At 43.5% G+C, this 19,687-nt stretch overlaps 1 protein-coding gene across 1 annotated transcript in view; it reads right to left on the reverse strand.

The window, feature by feature from the left end:
- Positions 1-19,687, reverse strand: part of WDFY2 (WD repeat and FYVE domain containing 2) — a 514,044-nt gene that overhangs the window by 113,982 nt on the left and 380,375 nt on the right. Inside the window, exon 8 of the mRNA XM_085621796.1 lies at positions 1,762-1,867. Within this exon, the coding sequence (XP_085477922.1) occupies positions 1,762-1,867 (106 nt within the window). The remainder of the gene's footprint in view (positions 1-1,761; positions 1,868-19,687) is intronic.

Below are 19,687 nucleotides of genomic sequence, written 5' to 3' on the forward strand. Positions count from 1 at the left end.
ACATGAAGATAAACATTGTTTCACATGCAAATTTATTGACGTAGAATTTCTAATAAAAATGGCTCTTCTTTGTGATCTTTTTTAAAAACTGAATGCACTGAACAAGTCCTTGCAAGGCAATAATACTAAAATCTTGCAGCTCTCAGACAAAGTCTCAGGCTTTAAGAAGAAAGTGATCCTTTGGAAAAGCAGTGTAAGCAAAGGTGACTATAAATGTTTTCCTTCAAAGGAACAGTTTCTGCAAGTCAATGAGAGGACATTAAAGGTGGAACTGAGGACAGTTTTTGTTCTATTTTGGTCACAACTGGGTCCCCAGGGGGATGAAATGGAGCCAATAAAATGGGTGAGAGACCCCTTCAATGCTGAGATACCTCAGCATTTCAGCAGCGAGGAAGAAGCTCACTGACATTTCAAGTAACTCATCATTGAATCATTGAAAGTAAGGTTCCAGGATCAGTCACTGCTTGGGTTTTAGTGTCAAGCAGAAGATGAATACCCACTGGTAAGCAAGAGAGCCCTGCGTGTTTTGATCCCATTTGCTACTTCTCACCTTTGTGAAGCTGGTTTCTCAGCAGTTGCAGTGATAATGTCAAAATATAGGGCAAAAATTAACCTTGAAAAAGAAATGTGTGTTGCAATCTCAAAAATAATGCCAAGAAGTTTATTACCTTTTTTTGTGTGGTGAATCTTAAATGTGTTTAAAAAGGTTAAGTCATGGAATAATTTTTGACAAATAATAATATTGTATTGTTTTGGACTTAACCAATTAAGGTTTGTTATTAAACAACTATTGTATTTTATTTTGTTACATTTATGATTATAATACCTTCATAGGCTTCATACCAATTATTTTCAGGGAGAAAAATTGAGGTTCTCCTGAGGCCGGGTATACATTAATCCCACCTGCCCAAAAAAAAGTAACATAATGGGGAGCCGTGGCCAATGGCCCAAAGGACAAGGAAGCTGCAGGTCAAAAAAAATTAGGAACCACTGGTTTAATGGGTTGTGATACTAGAATACACTTATTTATATCCATAGTGGGATACATGTTCAGTTACAAAGGTGTTTGCCATCCATGATACAAGGGACTGTACTGCACACTGATCCTGGATACAAAATTATTTAGTAAAGAAGTATGCAGGTCTGAAAAACATTACCCTATGTTACCTACAAATAGTGAAAACGGGTGGTTGACTATCGAATTTCTTTGTTCTGAGTATGCTGTCAAAGATCCACAGCCAACATGCAGAAATCAGGGAAGTAAGAGGCCCCTTTCTATAGAGAGGAAGCATAATAGTAGTGTTGTTGACATAGTTAAGTGGTACCTAACACTGGCACTCATGGGTTGCAATGATGTCCGTCAATCTGGATAACCACCGACCATGTACATAATGATTACCATTTAGATTAGTGTGAAAAATCTTGCATGGTCTGGCCTTTCAGGACCTCCCGGGACATTTTTGGAACAGACAATCATCTTCCTCCCATGCACCACTGGAAGACACCTGTTCCACACCAAGAAGAATGAGTTTCAAACATTATCCACAGATGGACCAGATGCCACAGATCTGCAGATAGATGGAAATCAACTTCATAAGAGTCTCTTCTTATTACAAATGCTGATATTCTCAAGAATGAAATTACTATTGCAATGCAAGTGTAGTTTTGTAATAGGACATGTAAAGCTTTTTCTGCCAATAAGCACAATTTTATTTTGGCTTACTTTAAAAAAAAGATAAAGTGAACAAAATAATAAATTACCTCCTGACGTTCAATATCCATGTTCCAAACAACTATCCCCCCATCAGCGCTGCAAGATATGAGTTGTCGCGTATGATGAGCATACGATATAGACTGTATCTTGTCACTGTAGGAAAATACAAACTGTGCATCAATAGTTGAAAACTGACGTTTTGAACAATCGCCTCGTTACTACAGTTATGAACTATATGGCTGAATATTTTATTGTCTTGGGTAGCTGTAGCACAATATAACCAAATAACTCAGCTATTAAGCACCACCAAAATCATCTCCCTTGCTCCTCAATCTCACTCCCTTCTCATCTTAACAGTGTTGTGTCAGCTGGATCACAATGGAAAATAGATTTCACAGTTTAGTGCGAAACCTCAAGTTAATGACGACATTCTTTTCACGAATTAAGCTATTCATTTAAATTGCTTTCCTTCCACCTTAGTTGAAGCAATATGCAGCAATCAATGCCATTATTTCTTTAAAGTTTGACCACGGGAAGGCATGACCAACTAGCACAATCTGATTGAGAATATTCGCTTGCCGCCAGCAGAGTGAAATTTAAATTGTGGAATATTCTGCAAAAGACTCTCCAAGTTGGCATGCCAGTTTTAACAAAATAACTTGTGCTCTAATTTCTGCAAACAAAAAAATTGCAATTCTACCGTAAATCCTCTGGTCATACCAAGCCATAAAGAGGAGAGAAAGGGGTTGCAACTTTAGATTACGTGTCTCACAGCTCTATGTTATCTGAACTGGCTTTCCATTTCCCAATTGATGTCCCATCCATGGAGTTTCATGATTACTAAGAACTACACACAGTTTAACAAAAATCTAAGTGTGTTGGAACTAGATCAGCCTAGGGCATTTGGGACGTTATCTAGTGCCCTCTTGGAAATGCAACTAATTTATACATTACATTGCTCGCCTTCAAGAATTGTCAGGCTGCAACAGTTTGGTAATCTCCTATGAATGGGTGCTCAGTGTCTCCAGAAAGAGAGAGAGACCGATATATCTTCAACTTTTTACAAATATCAAAACAAAACTAAAAAGCCAGTCTCCCCCTAAATAAGCTTTGCCTAGCAAAAATACAATGGTGAAATCCCACTATCCAAACAGTTCAAACAGCCTTTCAGTTTCACCACAGACCTAAACGGTTTGGAGAGGACTAGGATATTCCTCTTTTGTGGCTACAAATAGAAAAGGAACTGGTTTTCCCCCTTCACCTGGTATCTACGGTCATGACGAGAAAGTTCAAAGTGCTGCATTCCAATAACATTACAGGGAGCACTATTTTGGCTTTCAGAGAAGAAAATGGAGTATAGTATAAAATTATTGTTATTATCATTATGGCATGATAACAGATAAACTATGGGGAAACACATTGTTCTGGAAGTCCTGGACCAAAGTTGGTATTAAAATGGTTAGTAATCTTAGTACCCAAAACCTTCCATACTTTGCGGACCTAGAGAAGACTTCCCATCTTCAAAACAGGGATTTCAATGATTTCTCAAAATTAAAAGTAGCAATATCTAAACTGGGCAGAGTTCCTTAAATACTCCAACAGGTTTGTCACAGAGCAGCAAAGACTAGCAAACTCATCTTGCCGTCTACCTCTAGACTTGAATTCAATACACAGGACAAGACTTCGGAGCATTGGCCTATCCAGATAGGAATCCCCTCATTTTTCATAGATCACCACAAACTTCATGTAATGCAGATTCTGATCAACACACAAGATCGTTTGGACCTCCATGTTGACCGAACACCACAGGGTTACTGAATTCAAAGCATTGATATAGAGCAGTGACACTTTCTGCATATAATATTTTCCTGCAAACTGGTCCGCCCAATCTTACAAGGCATCTAATCTTATATCTGAAAGATTTCCAAGTCAAAATACCATTGGGCTCCTTAACAATTGCTCTTCAGGCTTTCGCTCTAAAAACTCTGCCTCCACTGTGTAATAAATACCTGTTACTACTAGATCTATGAACAACAGTTTCATTAAAGTTAAAGAACGCAAAGCTGTCTGTTTTCAAACATGGTGGGCTCTTAAATAGGACCATAGTCAAGAAAAGACATAAAATATTTGATGGTGCAAACTGGACCTGTTCCTAAAGCAATTTGATCCAAACTGACAATCACATTCCTTTCCTAACTGATATCACAAACCTAAATGTTATGTTACGCATTTTTATACAGCGCACAGCTGCCTCAGCAAGGAGGCGTCCCGGCGCTGGCAGCAGTATCAGTAAGGAAACCAGGGACTAAGCCACAGGAAAAAGATAGGTTTTAACAGCCTTTCGGAATGTCAGCAGGCTATCCAGACACCGAATCTGAACACCGAAAATGTCACTTTGATGGGTGCTAGATCTCAACCACTTATACTGTGTCGGCATCACTAGTATTACTGTTTTAACTATGTATTTCCCTGGAACTTAATATTGATTACTGTACATCTTACATTTAATTTAATTATTTGCCAACTTATGTTCTTTTAACTTCCTCCCCCCAATCTTATTAGGTCTGGTGTTAGCCAAGGCCTTTTGATTTTACTAAAATAAGTATAATATATTTACATGAAAAGGCTTTCAGACACCTCTCTTCGACCATTGGTCTGATGTTGTGTAATTCACATTTTGCTTCCACCCACCACTGCAAACAGCATGGGGCAGAAGGTTAACTTCACTTTGAGTGACTACATCTCTCACAAGGAGCAACTCCATAGACAAGCTAGTTCCCTTCAGTTCCCTATCAAATTACTTTAGTGTTACATTTGTGTTTAGAGCCTGATGTGATAGCAGGAGCTCCTGATGCACATGACATCTTTATCATATCCCATCTGCTGCCATTGCTGTTCTAAATTCCTTTTGAAGTGTTTTGCTTTTCTGGCTGCTGCTATTTCACAGAATACCAGATTGTATTTATTTGAAACTGTTCAGTATTCAGTTATCCACTTGTTATGTTTTGCTTTCTTTTGTAATGTTTTCCTTCCTTCTTTCTTTCTCTTTCCTTCTTTCTCTTTCTCTTTACTTGTTTCATTCCTGCCTTTTGTCTTTCTCCTTTCTCACACTTTCTTTCTTCCCTTCTCTTGTTACCCTCATTCTTTTTTCTTTCCTTCTTTCTTTCTGTCCTCTTTCCTTTTTTCTATTTTGCTTTCCTTCTTTTTCCTTCTATCTTTCCTTTCTCTTTCTTTCTTTCCTTTTGATTTTTTCCCCTATTTCTTTCTTGCCTTTTTCTTACCTTCTTTCCTTTTTTCTTTCTTTCTTTCTCAAAGGCAAGAGGCTTGGAGCCAATTACAGACGGATTGACTTTTGTTTGGTCCGTTTTAGCCCAAACCATTTAATTTTACTAAAACAAAGTATAATATACTTGCATGTAGAGGCTTTCAGTCGCCTCTCCTGAACCAGTGGTCTGATGTTGCATGGGGCAATGGGTCAGCCTACTTAAGGCACTGGTTAACTTCACTTTGAGTGACTGCATTTTGCTGTCTCAGAAGGAGCACATCCAAAAATGTTAGTTACAAAGAGTTCCCTTTCAAATTACTTTAGTGTGGCAACTGTGTTCAGAGCCTAATGTGGTAGCAGAAGCTTCTAATGCACATTCCATCTTTATCAGATGCCATCTGCTGTCACTGCCGTTCTGAATTCCTTTTGGAGTGTTTTACTTTTCTGACTGCTGCTATTTTACAGCATACCAGATTGTGTTCATTTGAAACTGTTCTGTATTCATTTATCCTATTTTTACGTTTTTCTTTTTCTTTCCTTCTTTCTTTCATAATTTCTGTCCTTCCTTCTTCCTTTCTCTTTCCCTCTTTCTTTCTCTTTACTTTTCACTCCTGCCTTGTTTTTTCCTTCTCTCCTTCCTTCTCTTTCTCCCTCTTTCTTCCCTTCCTACTACTCACCCTCATTCTTTTTTCTTTTTCTCTTTCAGTTTTTTTTGCTTGCCTTCTTTCATTCCTTCTTTTGTCCCTGTGTTTTTGCTTTCCTTCTGTCTTGCTTTCCTTCTTTCTTTCCTCTTTCGTTCCTTCTCTTTTTTCCTCGCCTTTTTTCTAACCATTTTTTCTTTGTTCTTTCTTTGAGGTCATTGATCCTTAAGACACAGTTGGTGAGTTCTGATACAGTCTTGTATTTGGGATTATGTAAATACAAGATGCAACGGATCCCAGGAGGGAAGTAACGAGACGAGCCGTGGGACTGGCACTGTTCTTGAAATGAAAGCATTTATTTTGGATAGATGAGACTCTCTCATCTGAAGGAGACAATTTGACCCTATGTGTCTATCTTTGCTCCCAAGTATGTAAGACATTGGAATAGTGTCGGGATTGACTTTAAGGTTGCTATTTAGACCTAGTCTTTTGAGTAGCTTGAAAAACCGAGGCTAACTTTTGTTGAGTCTGCATTTTGAGCCAGGTGTCTCAGTATGGGTAAACAAAGATTCTGTTCTTTCTCAGATCGGCTGCAACAACTGCCAAGTACTTTGGGAATGCTCCTCGGACACATTTTAGTCGAATGAAGCATGGTGTACTGGTGGGGAGTCTCTTCTATTAGACATCTCAAGTATTTTCTGGATTTATCTGCAACTTGACTGTGAAAAGAAGTGTCCTGCAGATATATCAAACAAAACCAATCATTCCTTTTGATGGGAGGAAAAATCTGGTGAAGGGCAAATATTCTGAACTTCTCTATGAGAATATGTTTGTGGACGAATCGCAGGTCTAACACTGAATGATATTGGATTGATTGACCCTTTTTGGGCACTGGATCATACTCCTTTGTTTTATTGTTGTGCTGCAATTGTTCTTTTAGCCAACAGGAGTTGTTATTCTTGTACTAAAACAGAAAGCTGGTAATTTGACGTTGGCAATGATGGTTTAGGCAGTGGAACTGCCTCAAAGGAGATAAAATAGCCTTTTCTCATAAGGTTCAATAGCCATCTGTCTGTTACAGATTTCCACTCTTCCAAGTGAAACTTTACAGCTCCCCCACCAGGTGTAGGTTATCTGAAGAATTCCTTCCCTTGGAATGTGAATTCTTCGAAGATGGTGATTTTCTTTTTTTTTTTTTAATCCACTAATATTGCTGCTTTTGGCCCAGTTTTTCCTATGTTTGATAGTGCCATCTTGGATTTTGCACTCTCTGCTGGAAAAATAACATTCTTTGGCTCTGTATTGTTTGAAGAATTTCTTCTGCTCTTCAAGAGCAACCACTTTCAGAGTCTCTGCTTTGTTCTTCGTACAAAGCACCTCTTGTTCTGTATGCTGCCGAAAGAGAGCTGTACCTGACAAAGGGAGATTGGTTATTTTAAGTTGTGCCTTAGGTTTCAAAGATGTCAGTCTCAGCCACAAAGTTTTCTCAGAGAGATACTGTGACAGTATTCTGTTGTGGAGAGTTCTGTACAGTTCACAGCAGTGCTAATCACCTAATTGGAGGCTAGGAAACCTTCATTCACCAAAAAATCCTGCTGTTGGGGTTTTGACAGCTCTTCCATAAAAAAACTTTACTCCATCCCATATCTACCGGTGATATGACCCAAGAAGTGCTACTGTCCAAACATTCTTGAGGTAAGTTGATGCTGTCCCTCACATCTTTTTCTCATTTTTATCAAGTCTTTTGTATTCTCTTTCAGGAGGAACAGCTGACTTAGGAGCTGATGTATGTTTACACTTGACAGCCATAACAATTATCGAATCAGGTTTTGGATCTACCCTGACAAATTCAGGGTCTTGTTGAGATGGTCCATACTTCTTTTGCAGGCAAGGTGTTACTGCCTCAATGGTGACTGGAGTCATACATTTTCGCTATTTCTAAGAGTCCTAGGACTAAAGGCAACAGCGGTTTTGGAGTCACTCCAAGATGAAGAATCTCCAGAATTACAGACATCGATGGCTGGGGTGTCTCTAAAGGAATGTTGCATTTCGGTACCCCTCTTGCCACTACCTCATGAAAGGCAATTATTTTTATGAAATAGTGACACTCTAGAAGGAGAATGTAAGGGTATACGAAGACAAGTCTGAGATATCGAAACAGAGTTTAAGATCCGATACCTCTAGATAAAGGAGAGCTCCTAGGTGAAGTGTGTCTACTCCTTTGAGATCTGTGCTGGGAAGATGGTTTCCACAGTTGTAATGGAGATGGGCTTTTAAGGTTTACTTGGTATTAAGACGTCCAATGGTCTTAAAAGAGTGCGCACTGGACCTTCAGAGGATTATAGCAGTAATAGGTCAATAGGGTAAGGGTGCCAAGTCCAGAGAAGATGCAGCCTGAAAATGGCCAGGAGGATCAGAAGTCACTTCTTCTCTGTACAACTTTCTAGAAGAGGAGCATTATTCTACAAGAGAGGATATGAGGACCTAAGAAGCTGTTGAATAGCTGGAATGGACAGCAGAAGGTTATACAGACAAAGCAGCTTTAGAGACTTGTGATATTTTTTGTCTCTTTAATGTCAACAAGGATTCAGTAGATGGTAAAAAGTGACTCTTTGACATCAATGGCGATGTTGTTGGAGGCATGGAGTGTCTCTTCGATGCCACTGGCATGTAATGTGTTTTCGACATCAACGGCATATATGCATGAGTTGACACCTTCAATATCGATCTTGACCCCTCTTCATGTCATCCATGTGTGGATGCCTCTATAGATGGCAAGCAAGTCAGCTCTGATGGTCTCCACAGTGTCGACAGTAATCTCGATGTCTGTCTTCAGTGGTGTCAAGAGTGGTCGTTTGTCTCTGTCACTTTTTCTCTCCTTGAAACTACCTCTAAGGTAGTCTATCCCAGCATGCAGTAAAGAGTCAGAGGTGAGTTGTGAGACTGATCTCTCCAGTCTATTTTTGTTCTTTCTCTCTTCGTTAGCCCTCATATCTTCTGGCATGGCTTATCTGATGCCTTTTCTGTCTTTTAAGGTGCTTTTAGACATCTTTTTGCAGATGCCACATTCAAACACAAAGAGAGGAAGACAGACCATACACACTTTCTGGGTGTCAGTTACAGTCTTTTTTCTTCCACATGATGTGCACTTTGAGATAAAGGATGCAAGTTTCAATGAAAAAGTCTGTCAACATTTAAGAAAAAAATGATTTACTCGATAGTAGGAGTCTAAAAACATCAAACGAAGCAAACACATTTTTTTCCTAACAGGAGAAAAATCAGATATTAGAGCTAACACAACTCAGAGGTCTCCTCATATCTTTCTCTCTCAAGCCAGAAAAAAACCTGAGTCAGAGAAACAACTGCCAGTACCAAGCATTCTGGGAAGGGGAGTGTCCCAGGTTCTTTTTCTATATCTGTAAATGTAAGCCTAACAGGCTAGATTTTAACCTTTGTGTTTTCTGCTGAAATGTACGTGTTGTCTGCATCCATGCAGTTCTATCAATATAATCAGAAATAAATATATATATAACAGACCAATTAAGCCACAGGTCAGCAGTTTAGTTTTTCAACCACCAGAAAAGTAGTGTGTTCGAGAATAATGGCCGATGCGTTTCGGCGATTTTGTCTTTGACTGGACCATCCTATAACTTGCCCCTCAACCATGCAGTCTTCTCATAAATGATGAAATTTCAGATGTCATGAGTGTTGTTATGAATGCTATTATTTAACATGCTACAAGTAATGTAATATGAAAGGGTGTAAGCAGTGCATGGGGAATGTACGAGTTCTAGTTAATTTAGTCTGGCTAGCGAGTTCACAACTCTCTGTAAAGAGGTATGTAAGTTGCAGAAAATGCTGACCGGCGTAAATAACTTTTCGATTTAATATACATTATAAATTCATGGACAAAGACATTATTGACACTTGAGAGGAAATGTTCACTTGTTTAACGAACAATGTCAGTAAACAGCAAATATCCTAGAGGAGGGGGACGTGGCCTGACATTGATGAAGTAGGAAGTACAAAGCTATACACCCCTGGCAGAACCTCTATCTGATATTTTTCTGTTAAAAGAAATCAGCCCAGGAAGCCATAAACAAATTCGCTGACCCTCCTCCCGACATTACTGGTGCCCAAGGGACTGTTGAAAACGTAATTAATTGAGTCAATCTGAGGCGACAGACAGGGCACACAGAGACTGAGGTGTGGCCACCCTAAGATGGCGGTGGTTGGTGACTTGAGCCTAGTGCTGTAGTGCTAACGGGTACTATGCGGAGGGTGACCAAGGAGTTTCCTCACTGCACTGGGTCCAGGGAGGAGACATCCGGGACGGCCTATGTGGGCCTGGTGTTAAACACATGTGGCTGATTGAGTGAAGAGCGACGGCCTAGAGAGACACTACCAACGGCAATCATGGAGAGGGGAGCTGCAATTGAGGTCATTGCAGGTACACGGATCCCCCACCCCTGCCTTTTCCACAACATCCACCCTACCGCTGGGTGTTGGGGCCTGAGGTGGCGCTGGCGCGAACCCTGATCGGAGGCTGAATGCTCTGGGTTCACTCCAACCCATCATGACCACTAGCAGCCCAGAGCGCCTGCTTGACTAAGGCTGGTGGTGACAGCGAGGAGCCTTGCCTGACTTGCGGCCTTCGGCGAGGGCAATGATGTGGGCCCGAGTGGGGCCTCGAGAGAAGTCGACCAGCTGATGCGAAGTGGGAAGGAGGCCGTCAACTACGCGGTAGTGGGCGGTAGGTGGCGGGGGGAGCCATGACTAGCTAGAGCAACAGAGCAAGGCCCCCCGTATCCAGGCGAGGTGGCCTGAGAAGACGCTGCTCTGGACACAGACTGCCGGTTCGGCAGCTCTGGCCCTTGCGGGGCCCATCGTAATTCCCAGGGGCCCCACATGAATAACACAGATTGAGGCACAGTGGCAGCATTGTGGGGGCCCTGACTGGTGGGAACCAAGTGAGGTCTCGGAGGCCTGCACAGAGGAGGGATCACATGGCTGGTGCAAACATCGGGATGCAGTGACGGGGTCTAGCTACAGGTAGAGGCCCACACGGTGTCCACAGCGGCTGTCGGGTGCCGGGATGCGGTGACCATTTCTGACTGCAGACAGGTTCCCCCTTACATCTGAACAGTATGTACACTACCTAGGTCCACATTCATGAACCATATAACGCGAAATATACTGTTGCTACCAACAGAAATAGTGCTTACCAACCGTTGCTGCCCAGGGCGTCCCCATCTGCAGTCTGAGGAGGTGCATACCGGCCTTGGTGGGGGAATGGTGGTAGCGGGACAGAGCATCACCTTCCCTGCGCTGGGACATCCGCATTTAGAGTCCAGCATCTGCCAGAGACTAAATGGTGAGGAGTAGTGGGGAAAAACCAGGGGACATGCTTTTCACCATCAGCAGCGGAGAGCCCGTAGGGACATGATTGGCGAGACCTCCTGAGCTGGGAGTAGCAAATACTAACGGAGTGCACTGCGAAACAAACGACTCAGATCTGGATCCTTGCTGTGAAACTGAAGCGGTAGGAACACATCCTGAACCAAGAAGCGATGTAGTTCCCTGCCTCCTTGGCATAGGAAAGGTAAACAGAATAAGCATTTGCAATGCAAATAGGTCTCGCATTTGTGAGTTAGAGCTATTGACATTTTAAATGGCAATGTTTTTTACCTACACGTTTTATTTTTATAGTGAATGTATGTAGTGTGCAAAATCCCTTGGAAAGGTCCTGCACTTGGTAATAAATATATTGAAAAAGACGCAAAGTGTGGATTGTGTCAACAATTGCTTGGCAGGTACCTCATGGGTGAAGTGTCACCACACATGCACACCATGGTGCTTTACTAATGCGAAACTCATTAATAGAAGTAGTGCTTACAGACTAACCAACGCGATCGGGATCAGAGCATGTGAATCCGAATCCCGGCTTCTCTTTCATTTTCTAGACTATTTGATCCACTCTCCTGCGTCTTGGTTATCCCCCAAACACAGGGAGGCAATGACGTTTGCCAAGGGGGCAGGGGGTCTTCGGGGGTACATGAACATTTATTCATTGCCTAGTTGTAAAAGGTCGCCCAGTGCTATTAGTTAAAAGTGTGCAGATTTCATTAGGATATTAAGAGTACTTTACTCGCATCTATGAGAAAATCAACAGTAACTAAACAAAATGCCAGAATGTGTGTCAGTTTTCACAGTGTTTTAGACAGTTCTGGTTGCTTAGTTTCATTGTATTAATTTTTGTATTTATTCTTTTAAACAGCATCCAAAGTAGGTTACCTAACCCCAAAGCCCAGAGTTGTTAAATGACCCATAGAAGGGAGTGTTTTACAGTTGAGCAAATGTGTCCAAATGTAATTTTGGTAGTGCCATGGAATAATCAGCCAATGAGGTACTCGATGAGCAGGTATTTAACTACACGTTCAAAACGTACAGCATTGTGGCTGTTGTTTGTTTGTACGCAACCACCTCTCTAAATGTGTTTATTAACACAGAGCTTCAACTACCAGACAGTGCTCACAGAGGGGCGACTAAAGCACAGAACAAAATGTATTCATTTATCATGAGTGAGAAGGCACCCGGAAGGATTAGGTGCCCGCCCGGAGAGACTAGGGATCCCAGCGCTTCTACAGACTGTGCCGTGCTCCTCTGCACCAGCAGGGCACAGCTCAGAATCTGCCGTATCTGCTAAGAATAGGTGAGGGGGATGTGGCTGGGGCATGCAGGAGTTGCCGGCAGATTTCCAGGTTATTGAAAGTGATGATTCTGACGTGAGGCAATGGAGACTGACTTTGTCTGTTTGTCTGCACCAGTCTATTTCTCTACCATCTACCAGGCTCACTGTCATGTATCAATTTATTTTATTTATTTTATTTGAAGGTTTCATATAGCGCTGGCTAGACCCAGAGGTATCAGAGCGCTTTACAATATAAGGATAGTATAAAGCACATAGGGTATAAGAGCATATGAAAGGTAGCGCAACAAAAATTTGAAATATACAAAGTACAAACAACATGAGCATTATACAAATCAAGATAAATAAACAGGGGGAGGAGCTATACATTTAAGTAATTAGGTAAATGGTGAACAGGAGAACAGGGTATATATTACTGAACACATATAGTATGATTGATAAGAGATCAGGAGTAGGACACAGGTTAGGAACCCCAATATTAATTGAGGAGGTGGGTTTTGAGGTCTTTTTTGAAACTAGAATAGGAGGGATTACAGCGCAGGTTTTTAGGCAGGGCATTCCAGATAATAGGGACATTGCCAGAGAAGGAGCAAGATTGTGTGGCTTTCTTTTTATGCAGAGGTGGGATTAGGAGTAGGGTGTTGGTGCTTCTCAGAGGTCGAGTGGAGCCCGCAATGTGGAGTTTCTTTGAGAGGTACTGCAGAGTGTTTTGGTGGAGGACTAGGAGTAATGCAGGCGGTTTTGTAGGCAGATCTGCTTTCGATAGGGAGCCATTTAAGAGATTTGAGAGCCCGGGATATATGATCGAAGCGTTTGCAGTCCGTGATGAGCCTGGCAGCAAGGTTGAGCACAGCTTTAATTGGAGCAAGGTGTACCTTGGGGATTCCATTAAGGATGACGTTACCATAATCAATATGTGACAGAACAAGAGACTGAACTACGAGTTTGAAATCATCGGTGGGTATGAATGGTTTGATTTTCTTGAGGTGACGGAGAGTGAAGAGGGCTCCTTTGGCAGAGTTTCTGATGTGAACATTAAGGGTTAGGGTGTTGTCGATAGTGATGCCAAGAGATTTGACGGAGTTGGACAGGGTGAGTGAGCAATTGAGTGCATTGAGGTCAGAGATCCATGATTGAACCAGTAGAGGGTTATTTTTGGGGGAGAAGAGAATGAGTTCGGTTTTGTTAGGGTTGAGTTTGAGATGATTGGAATGGAACCAGGTTTGGATCTTGGTAAGGGTGTTGTTCAGGTGTAAGATGTCAGCATGAGTTTTAATCTTGTAATAGATTTGGGTGTCATCGGCGTAGAGGTGGTAATTTATGCCTGCTTGGTTAAGAATGAGGGTGAGGGGTTCCATAAAGAGGTTAAAGAGGGAGGGAGAGAGAATAGATCCTTGGGGGACTCCAAGGGAGACAGGAGTGGGGGTAGAGAGACAGTTTTGAATTTTGATTTGCTGAGTTTGGTGTAGTAGATAAGAGATGAACCATTTGTAGGCAGTACCATTAAGGCCGAAACGGGTCCTAAGCACATTAAGTAGGGCTGAATGGTTGACTGTATTGAATGCTGCGGAGAGATCAAGAAGAATAAGAAGGCAGGTCTCACCATTGTCAAGTGATTGATAGATGTCATCTAGGACATTGAGCATTGCCGTTTCGGTGCTGCAGCCTTTTCTGACGCCAGATTGAAAGGGGTCCAGAAGGTTGACATTTTCTATGTGTTTGTCTAGTTATAGTAGGACACATTTTTCAAGTACCTTTGAGAGAAGGGGGAGGTTAGTGATGGGGCGGAGATTATTTAGGTCATTGGGGTCAGCATTGGGGTTTTTGATTATGGGCGAGATTTGTCCAAGCTGAAGGGAGGTGGGGACACAGCCCGTGGAGAGAGAGGTGTTGATGATTTTGGTCCAGAATGGGGTGATGATGTGCTTAAGGGCAGGGACAAGGTTGGAGGGTATTGGGTCTTTTGTGTGGGATGACTGTTTAACCTCTTCAATGCCCATGACGAGCTGGTCTCGTCATGGGCCGCGGTTGCGCTGTGCCAGGACGAGACCAGCTCGTCATAAACCCCGCCCGCTAATACAACGGCCGGCACAGGGCGGGGAAAGGGGCGGGCACTGAAGGGGTTAAGATTGCCAATTATATTGAGGACTTCAAGCTCAGTGACAGGGAGAAAGTTGAGCAAGGAGGCATTGTTCTTAAGTTGAGATTTAGGGGAGTTGGTTACTGGAGATGTGGAAGGTGAGAGGCCTGTGGAGTGGTGGGGGGTATGGAAATGGGTGGGTGAGAAGGCTCGCTGGGGAGCGGTAGGATAGAGGGCAGAGGAGAGAAAGTGTCGTCTGGAAGGAGGGATGTGGAGTAGGCATTAGAGGTGAGGACAAGATTGGATTGGGAGTTGGAGGATAGTTGTGTGGGAAGGAAGGATTGATCAATTTTGGCAATTTTATCCGAGAAGTGGGCAATTTCTTCACATCTGTCTGATGAGGCTGTCATATTTAGAGGTGCGGGGGAAGTTTGGTTTCAGATGATTTTGAAGAGTTCCCTGGGTCTGTTTTAGGCACGATCAAGTTGAGTGCGGAAGAAGGATACCTTTTCCTTGAGGATGTGATTTTTGTACGTGGATCTAGCACGTCTGAGAAGTCCAAGATGGGAGGGTGAGGGATGGTGTCTCCAGGTTCTTTCCGACAGTATGAGTGCCCATCTTTCATTATTTATCTCTGTATTAAACCAAGAGTTTGAGGGGGTGTTTCTTTGGATTTTTAGTTTAGGCGGGGCCAGTTGGTCAAGAATATCTGTAACAGTATTGTTAAATAGTTCAGTGAGCTCATTCGCATTTTGTGAGGGGGGAATGAGAAGAAGTTGAGCTTGGAGTTTTGATTGTAGAACTCCTGGGGGGATGCCTTTTAGGTTTCTGGTCAATTTCTTAGGTCTGGTAGTTTTAGGGGCGGGGAGGTTTGCTGAGGTAGCAATGGTGAACAGTATAAGGTGATGGTCGGACCAGTCAATGGGGATGATATTGGTAACGGAGGTCAGATCTTCGTTGGACAGAATGACGTCAAGTATGGATCCTTTAGTGTGAGTTGGAGATTGGCATAGTTGTTTGAGTTCGTTGATTTCAAGAAGTGTAGTGAGGAGGGAGATGGGGGGGTCATTGGTATCATTCCAATGGAGGTTAAGATCCCCAAGAAAGAGATTTTTTGAGTTGGATAATGCTGATTGTGCCAGTAGATCCGATAAGTCCTCAATGAAGGGCTATGGTGGTCCCGGGGGGCGATAGATGTTGTGTAGACGAATTGGGAGGGAGTTTTGCGTTAACAGTTCTGCTTCCAGGTATTCGCAGGAGGAGTAGCCTGGGTTAGTGACAAGGGAAATCTGAAGTTCCTTTTTGAAGATAATGGCTAGCCCTCCCCAACTTTGTTAGGTCTGTCTTTTCTGAGAATAGAGTATCCCAGGGGGGAGAGTAGATCAAGTATGCTCGTTGAGTGGTCATTTAGCCAGGTTTCAGTGAGGAATGCAATATCAATGGATTCACTTCCGTGGCGTGTAGGACCGCGGAGCGACAGTTAACGAGCATGCACTTCAGTGGTGTGGGGTTGGGTATGGAAGGTGGGCAAGAGTGGATCAGCGTAAGTTGGGGTGGTGGTCTGGGGGAAGCAGGGGAGGAGGGGGGTTCAATTTGTCCCTGTGATAACAGGGATGGGGGCATAGGGGAGTGGAGAATTGGTGGTTGGCAGATTAGGAAGGTAGGAGTTACATAGGTCGGCGAGGTCAGACGAGTAGAGATGGTTCGAGGTGCGGAGAGGTCTATGCGTACGGCATCGGAGAGGGAGCGATCTCCAAAGGTTGTGTTTGTTATTGGGGATGTTTGAGGGAGGGAGGATGGTGGTATTATGGTGAGGGAGGGTTTTGGTGCTGTGGAAGAAGAAATCTTTTCTGAGTTGGGCAAATTCCGAATTAAATTAGATAGGTCACATTCAATGTTGTGTAGGATCTGGGCAATTGAGGAGAGGGGAGGTATCGGGAGTGCGTGGTCTGTGTTATTTGCAGAGGGTGGACTAATGTGTGAGGGGGGAGATGTGGTAGATGGTGTGAGGTGACGGGGCTGGGAGGAGTGAGGGGTGAGGAGTGAGGGGTTCATCAATTCATCTCTCTTTGTTAGAGGTGCGCAAGCCAATATATTAATTAACAGGTAGAGCCAGCCGGAGACGAGCCAAGCGTATACGAGCCAGTGGGCGAGCCGTGAAAATGATCGGCATGTTAATCATACAGTAAACATGATGTAAATGTGCGATAACTTCTCTTCAGAATTCAAAAAAGTGCATTTCTTTGGCGTGTCACCTCAGTACACAAGATTATAGCACTGAATTGAGAGGAAGTTATAAAAAGTGGCCATTTTAAGCATGAGTTAAAACACTGCCGCTGCTCCCGCCCGACAACCATGCCATTTGTGAACTAAGAGGCGTCAGTTGCCATGCATACCCCGAATGGTGCCTAGAGTGTTATTATATTTAGAGTAACATTAAAATCTAGTTCATTAAACAAGAGAAGTTTTTGTACAGCACGCATCTTTAACTCGCATATTTGAAGGCGGCAATAATTAAGAGGAAAACGGAAGTGCCGGCAGGCAAGAAAACAAGAACGAGAGTGGGGGGGGAGGGTGAGAAGTCACAGACGTAGGGAGGGGGTGGTGGGTTGGGGAGACAAGGAAGAAAATAGTGTTAGGAGTAAAGGGGCAAATAGCCGTGGAAGGATACAAATGATGAATGAGGAGTGACTAACAAGCCTCAAACCAATCGGAAGGCAGCATTTAAGACAAAAGCCAATGGGCAGAGAGTGAGTGGAACTTCCACAAAGCTTCCACACTACAGTATATACTGCAAGAATCGCAAAGCGATGGCAGCGCATTCGCGCTGCAACGCTGAGACCTAAAAAAGGGACCAGTAAACTGGGGGTGCTCCATCGGATGAGATGGTTTACCATATCCAAAATAACAGGACTAAGGTCCAGCAACAGCGGCCCCCGAAGATCCCCACTCTCCAGGATATCTTTCAAGCAATTACAGCATCGTGGGAGGAGTTAGAGGCCAAAATAGATACCCTAGCAACTGATATGGGGATCTTACAAGTCGACCGTCGCTGTCTGACAGACCGGATCACCACGACAGAGAAAAACCTAGCAGAGGTGCCTCCCACAGTATCTGACCTAACACAGAGATTATGGAGGTGAAAGTTCACACACTGGAACTGCAAGCAGAAGATGCAGAAAATCGATCACGTGCAATGATGCTAGAGTGGTGTGGCTGCCATAGTGCATTGAGGGCAATAATAGGCTGGGCTTCTTACAAAAGTGGCTAAAAGGAGTAGATGACCTTTCCCAGTTCTGGAGAGAGCACAGAGTGCCGGCGAGGCTCCCACTAACAGAGGCCCCCCATGCCAAGTAATGGCATCACTGCTCTATTAAAAAAAAGCATTTACAATGCAATAGGTCTCGCAATTGCGAGATTTTAAGCTATTGTCATTGTAAATGGCAATGCCTTTTATAATATTAAAAGGCATCTTAAATTCACAATACCAATAGGTCAAACTATGCCAAAGGCAAGACCTATTGTATTGCAGAGCGCGGTGTCCATGAGGTGGGCGCCGCGGTCACCATTATAGTAAAAAAACAAAAAAAACAACAGAGCGTTGTGTCCTTGAAGCAGGCGCAATGCTCAGCATTAAAGTTTTTTTTAAAAATTGAAACTGAGCGAGCAGTCCCTTAAGCGGGCACTGTGCTCAGCATGCAAGTTTATAAAAAAGAAAAGGTGAAAGAAAGCGCGGTGTCCCGTAAGCAGATGCCGCGTTCTTCTTAAAAGTAATTTCTTTTTTAAAGGTGTCGCCATTTTACCTTCAGTGCTGTGAGCGTAGGAGGCAGTCACTTTCAAATTTAGAGCAGCATAGTGCTCCATAAGAAAAGCGGCCCCCATTGTCCTGGGTGGGCATGCTGCAAATACAACAAGCATTGGCATAGCCAATAGGTCTCGCCTTTGGGACCTTATAAGTGTTTAGCCATGCAACAGTTGCATAACTAAATACTTATAAGGTCCCAAAAGCGAGACCTATTGGCTATGCCAAGCGGCCGCGAAAGTTAAAGTGATCGCGATCAAACATCAAAGCGCCCGTGCGGCCGCGAAAGTGAAAGTAATCGCGTCAAGCGCGGCGCCCGCGCACATGCACTGTAGCTCTAGGCTGGCCTGGTAGCACTTTTTGGAGCCCTCTTAATAAGTCTCGCCAGACCAGCGCATGCGCTAGGTCAGGCGAAACCTAAAAAGCAACCGCCATTGTCCCCATTAGTCAATAAACAAAATAACGCTCACCGAATTATAACGCAGACCGTGTAACAAGCCAAGTAACAGGTCCAGTCATTATGGAAGGTAACAAATGCAGACAAGGCGGTACCAAAGAGAGACTAACAAGCCTATTAACTAATCAGAAACCAGCATTTACGAAGGACAATGACACAAGTCAATGACAAATATGGGTGTGGACGGGGCTTCCAGTGCATACTCCAATACAGCATGCCTCGCAGAGCGAGCAGTGCATGCTCGCTGCCTCTAGGCTCGACCTCAACACTGGGACCATATACTTAGCCAGGCCAGGAAGACGGGAGACCTTGCCGTTGACAACAGCATGGTCAGAATCTTCCCAGACTTCTCACGGGAGGTGCAAAGACGAAGGTTTACTTCCCAAGAAGTGAAGAAACAATAAAGACAATTAGAGATATCCTATGCTATGCTATTTCTGGCTCACTTGGGGGTGGTGACAAAGAAGGGGACACACTTCTTCCAGACTCCAGAGGAGGTTTGGAATTGGCTAGACCAGCGCCCTTCGGATGGAGAGTGTTAGCACTCACATGATGGTCACCCTCGCCGGACCAGGTCACAACAAAAGCCTAATAGTTGCAGTAGGGCAGTGCCCTCCAGGACGTGAGCCTACCAGGAAGTTAGAAGGTGATGGCGGTGGCAACCTCAATGAGCAGCAAACAAGTGAGCCCCAGACAACAAGAGACTATGATGAAACTCTGAACTCAGACTTAGATATTGGGTGCAGCTCCTCCGAGGAGTTGAGGACTGACCTTCCCACAGTAACTCCTGGAACTTCAGATGAAATAATGTAATCCTGAATCCTTATTGGTGCAAACCCTGAAAAAATGTCACCATGAGTGGCATTGATTTATCCTGAGTTGCACTAATCTTTTCTCTTAAAGCAGGAAGTCAGATTGGGGGAGGACGGGGTGGGGGGGGGGGGAAAGGGGGGGGGGACTGTTGTGGAATACGTTCTAGCCATGACCCGAACTATGGTATGTGGGCTCTCCTACGAGCA

The sequence above is a fragment of the Triturus cristatus genome, chromosome 8 (genome assembly GCF_964204655.1).
Source record: "Triturus cristatus chromosome 8, aTriCri1.1, whole genome shotgun sequence".
Lineage (NCBI taxonomy): Eukaryota > Metazoa > Chordata > Amphibia > Caudata > Salamandridae > Triturus > Triturus cristatus.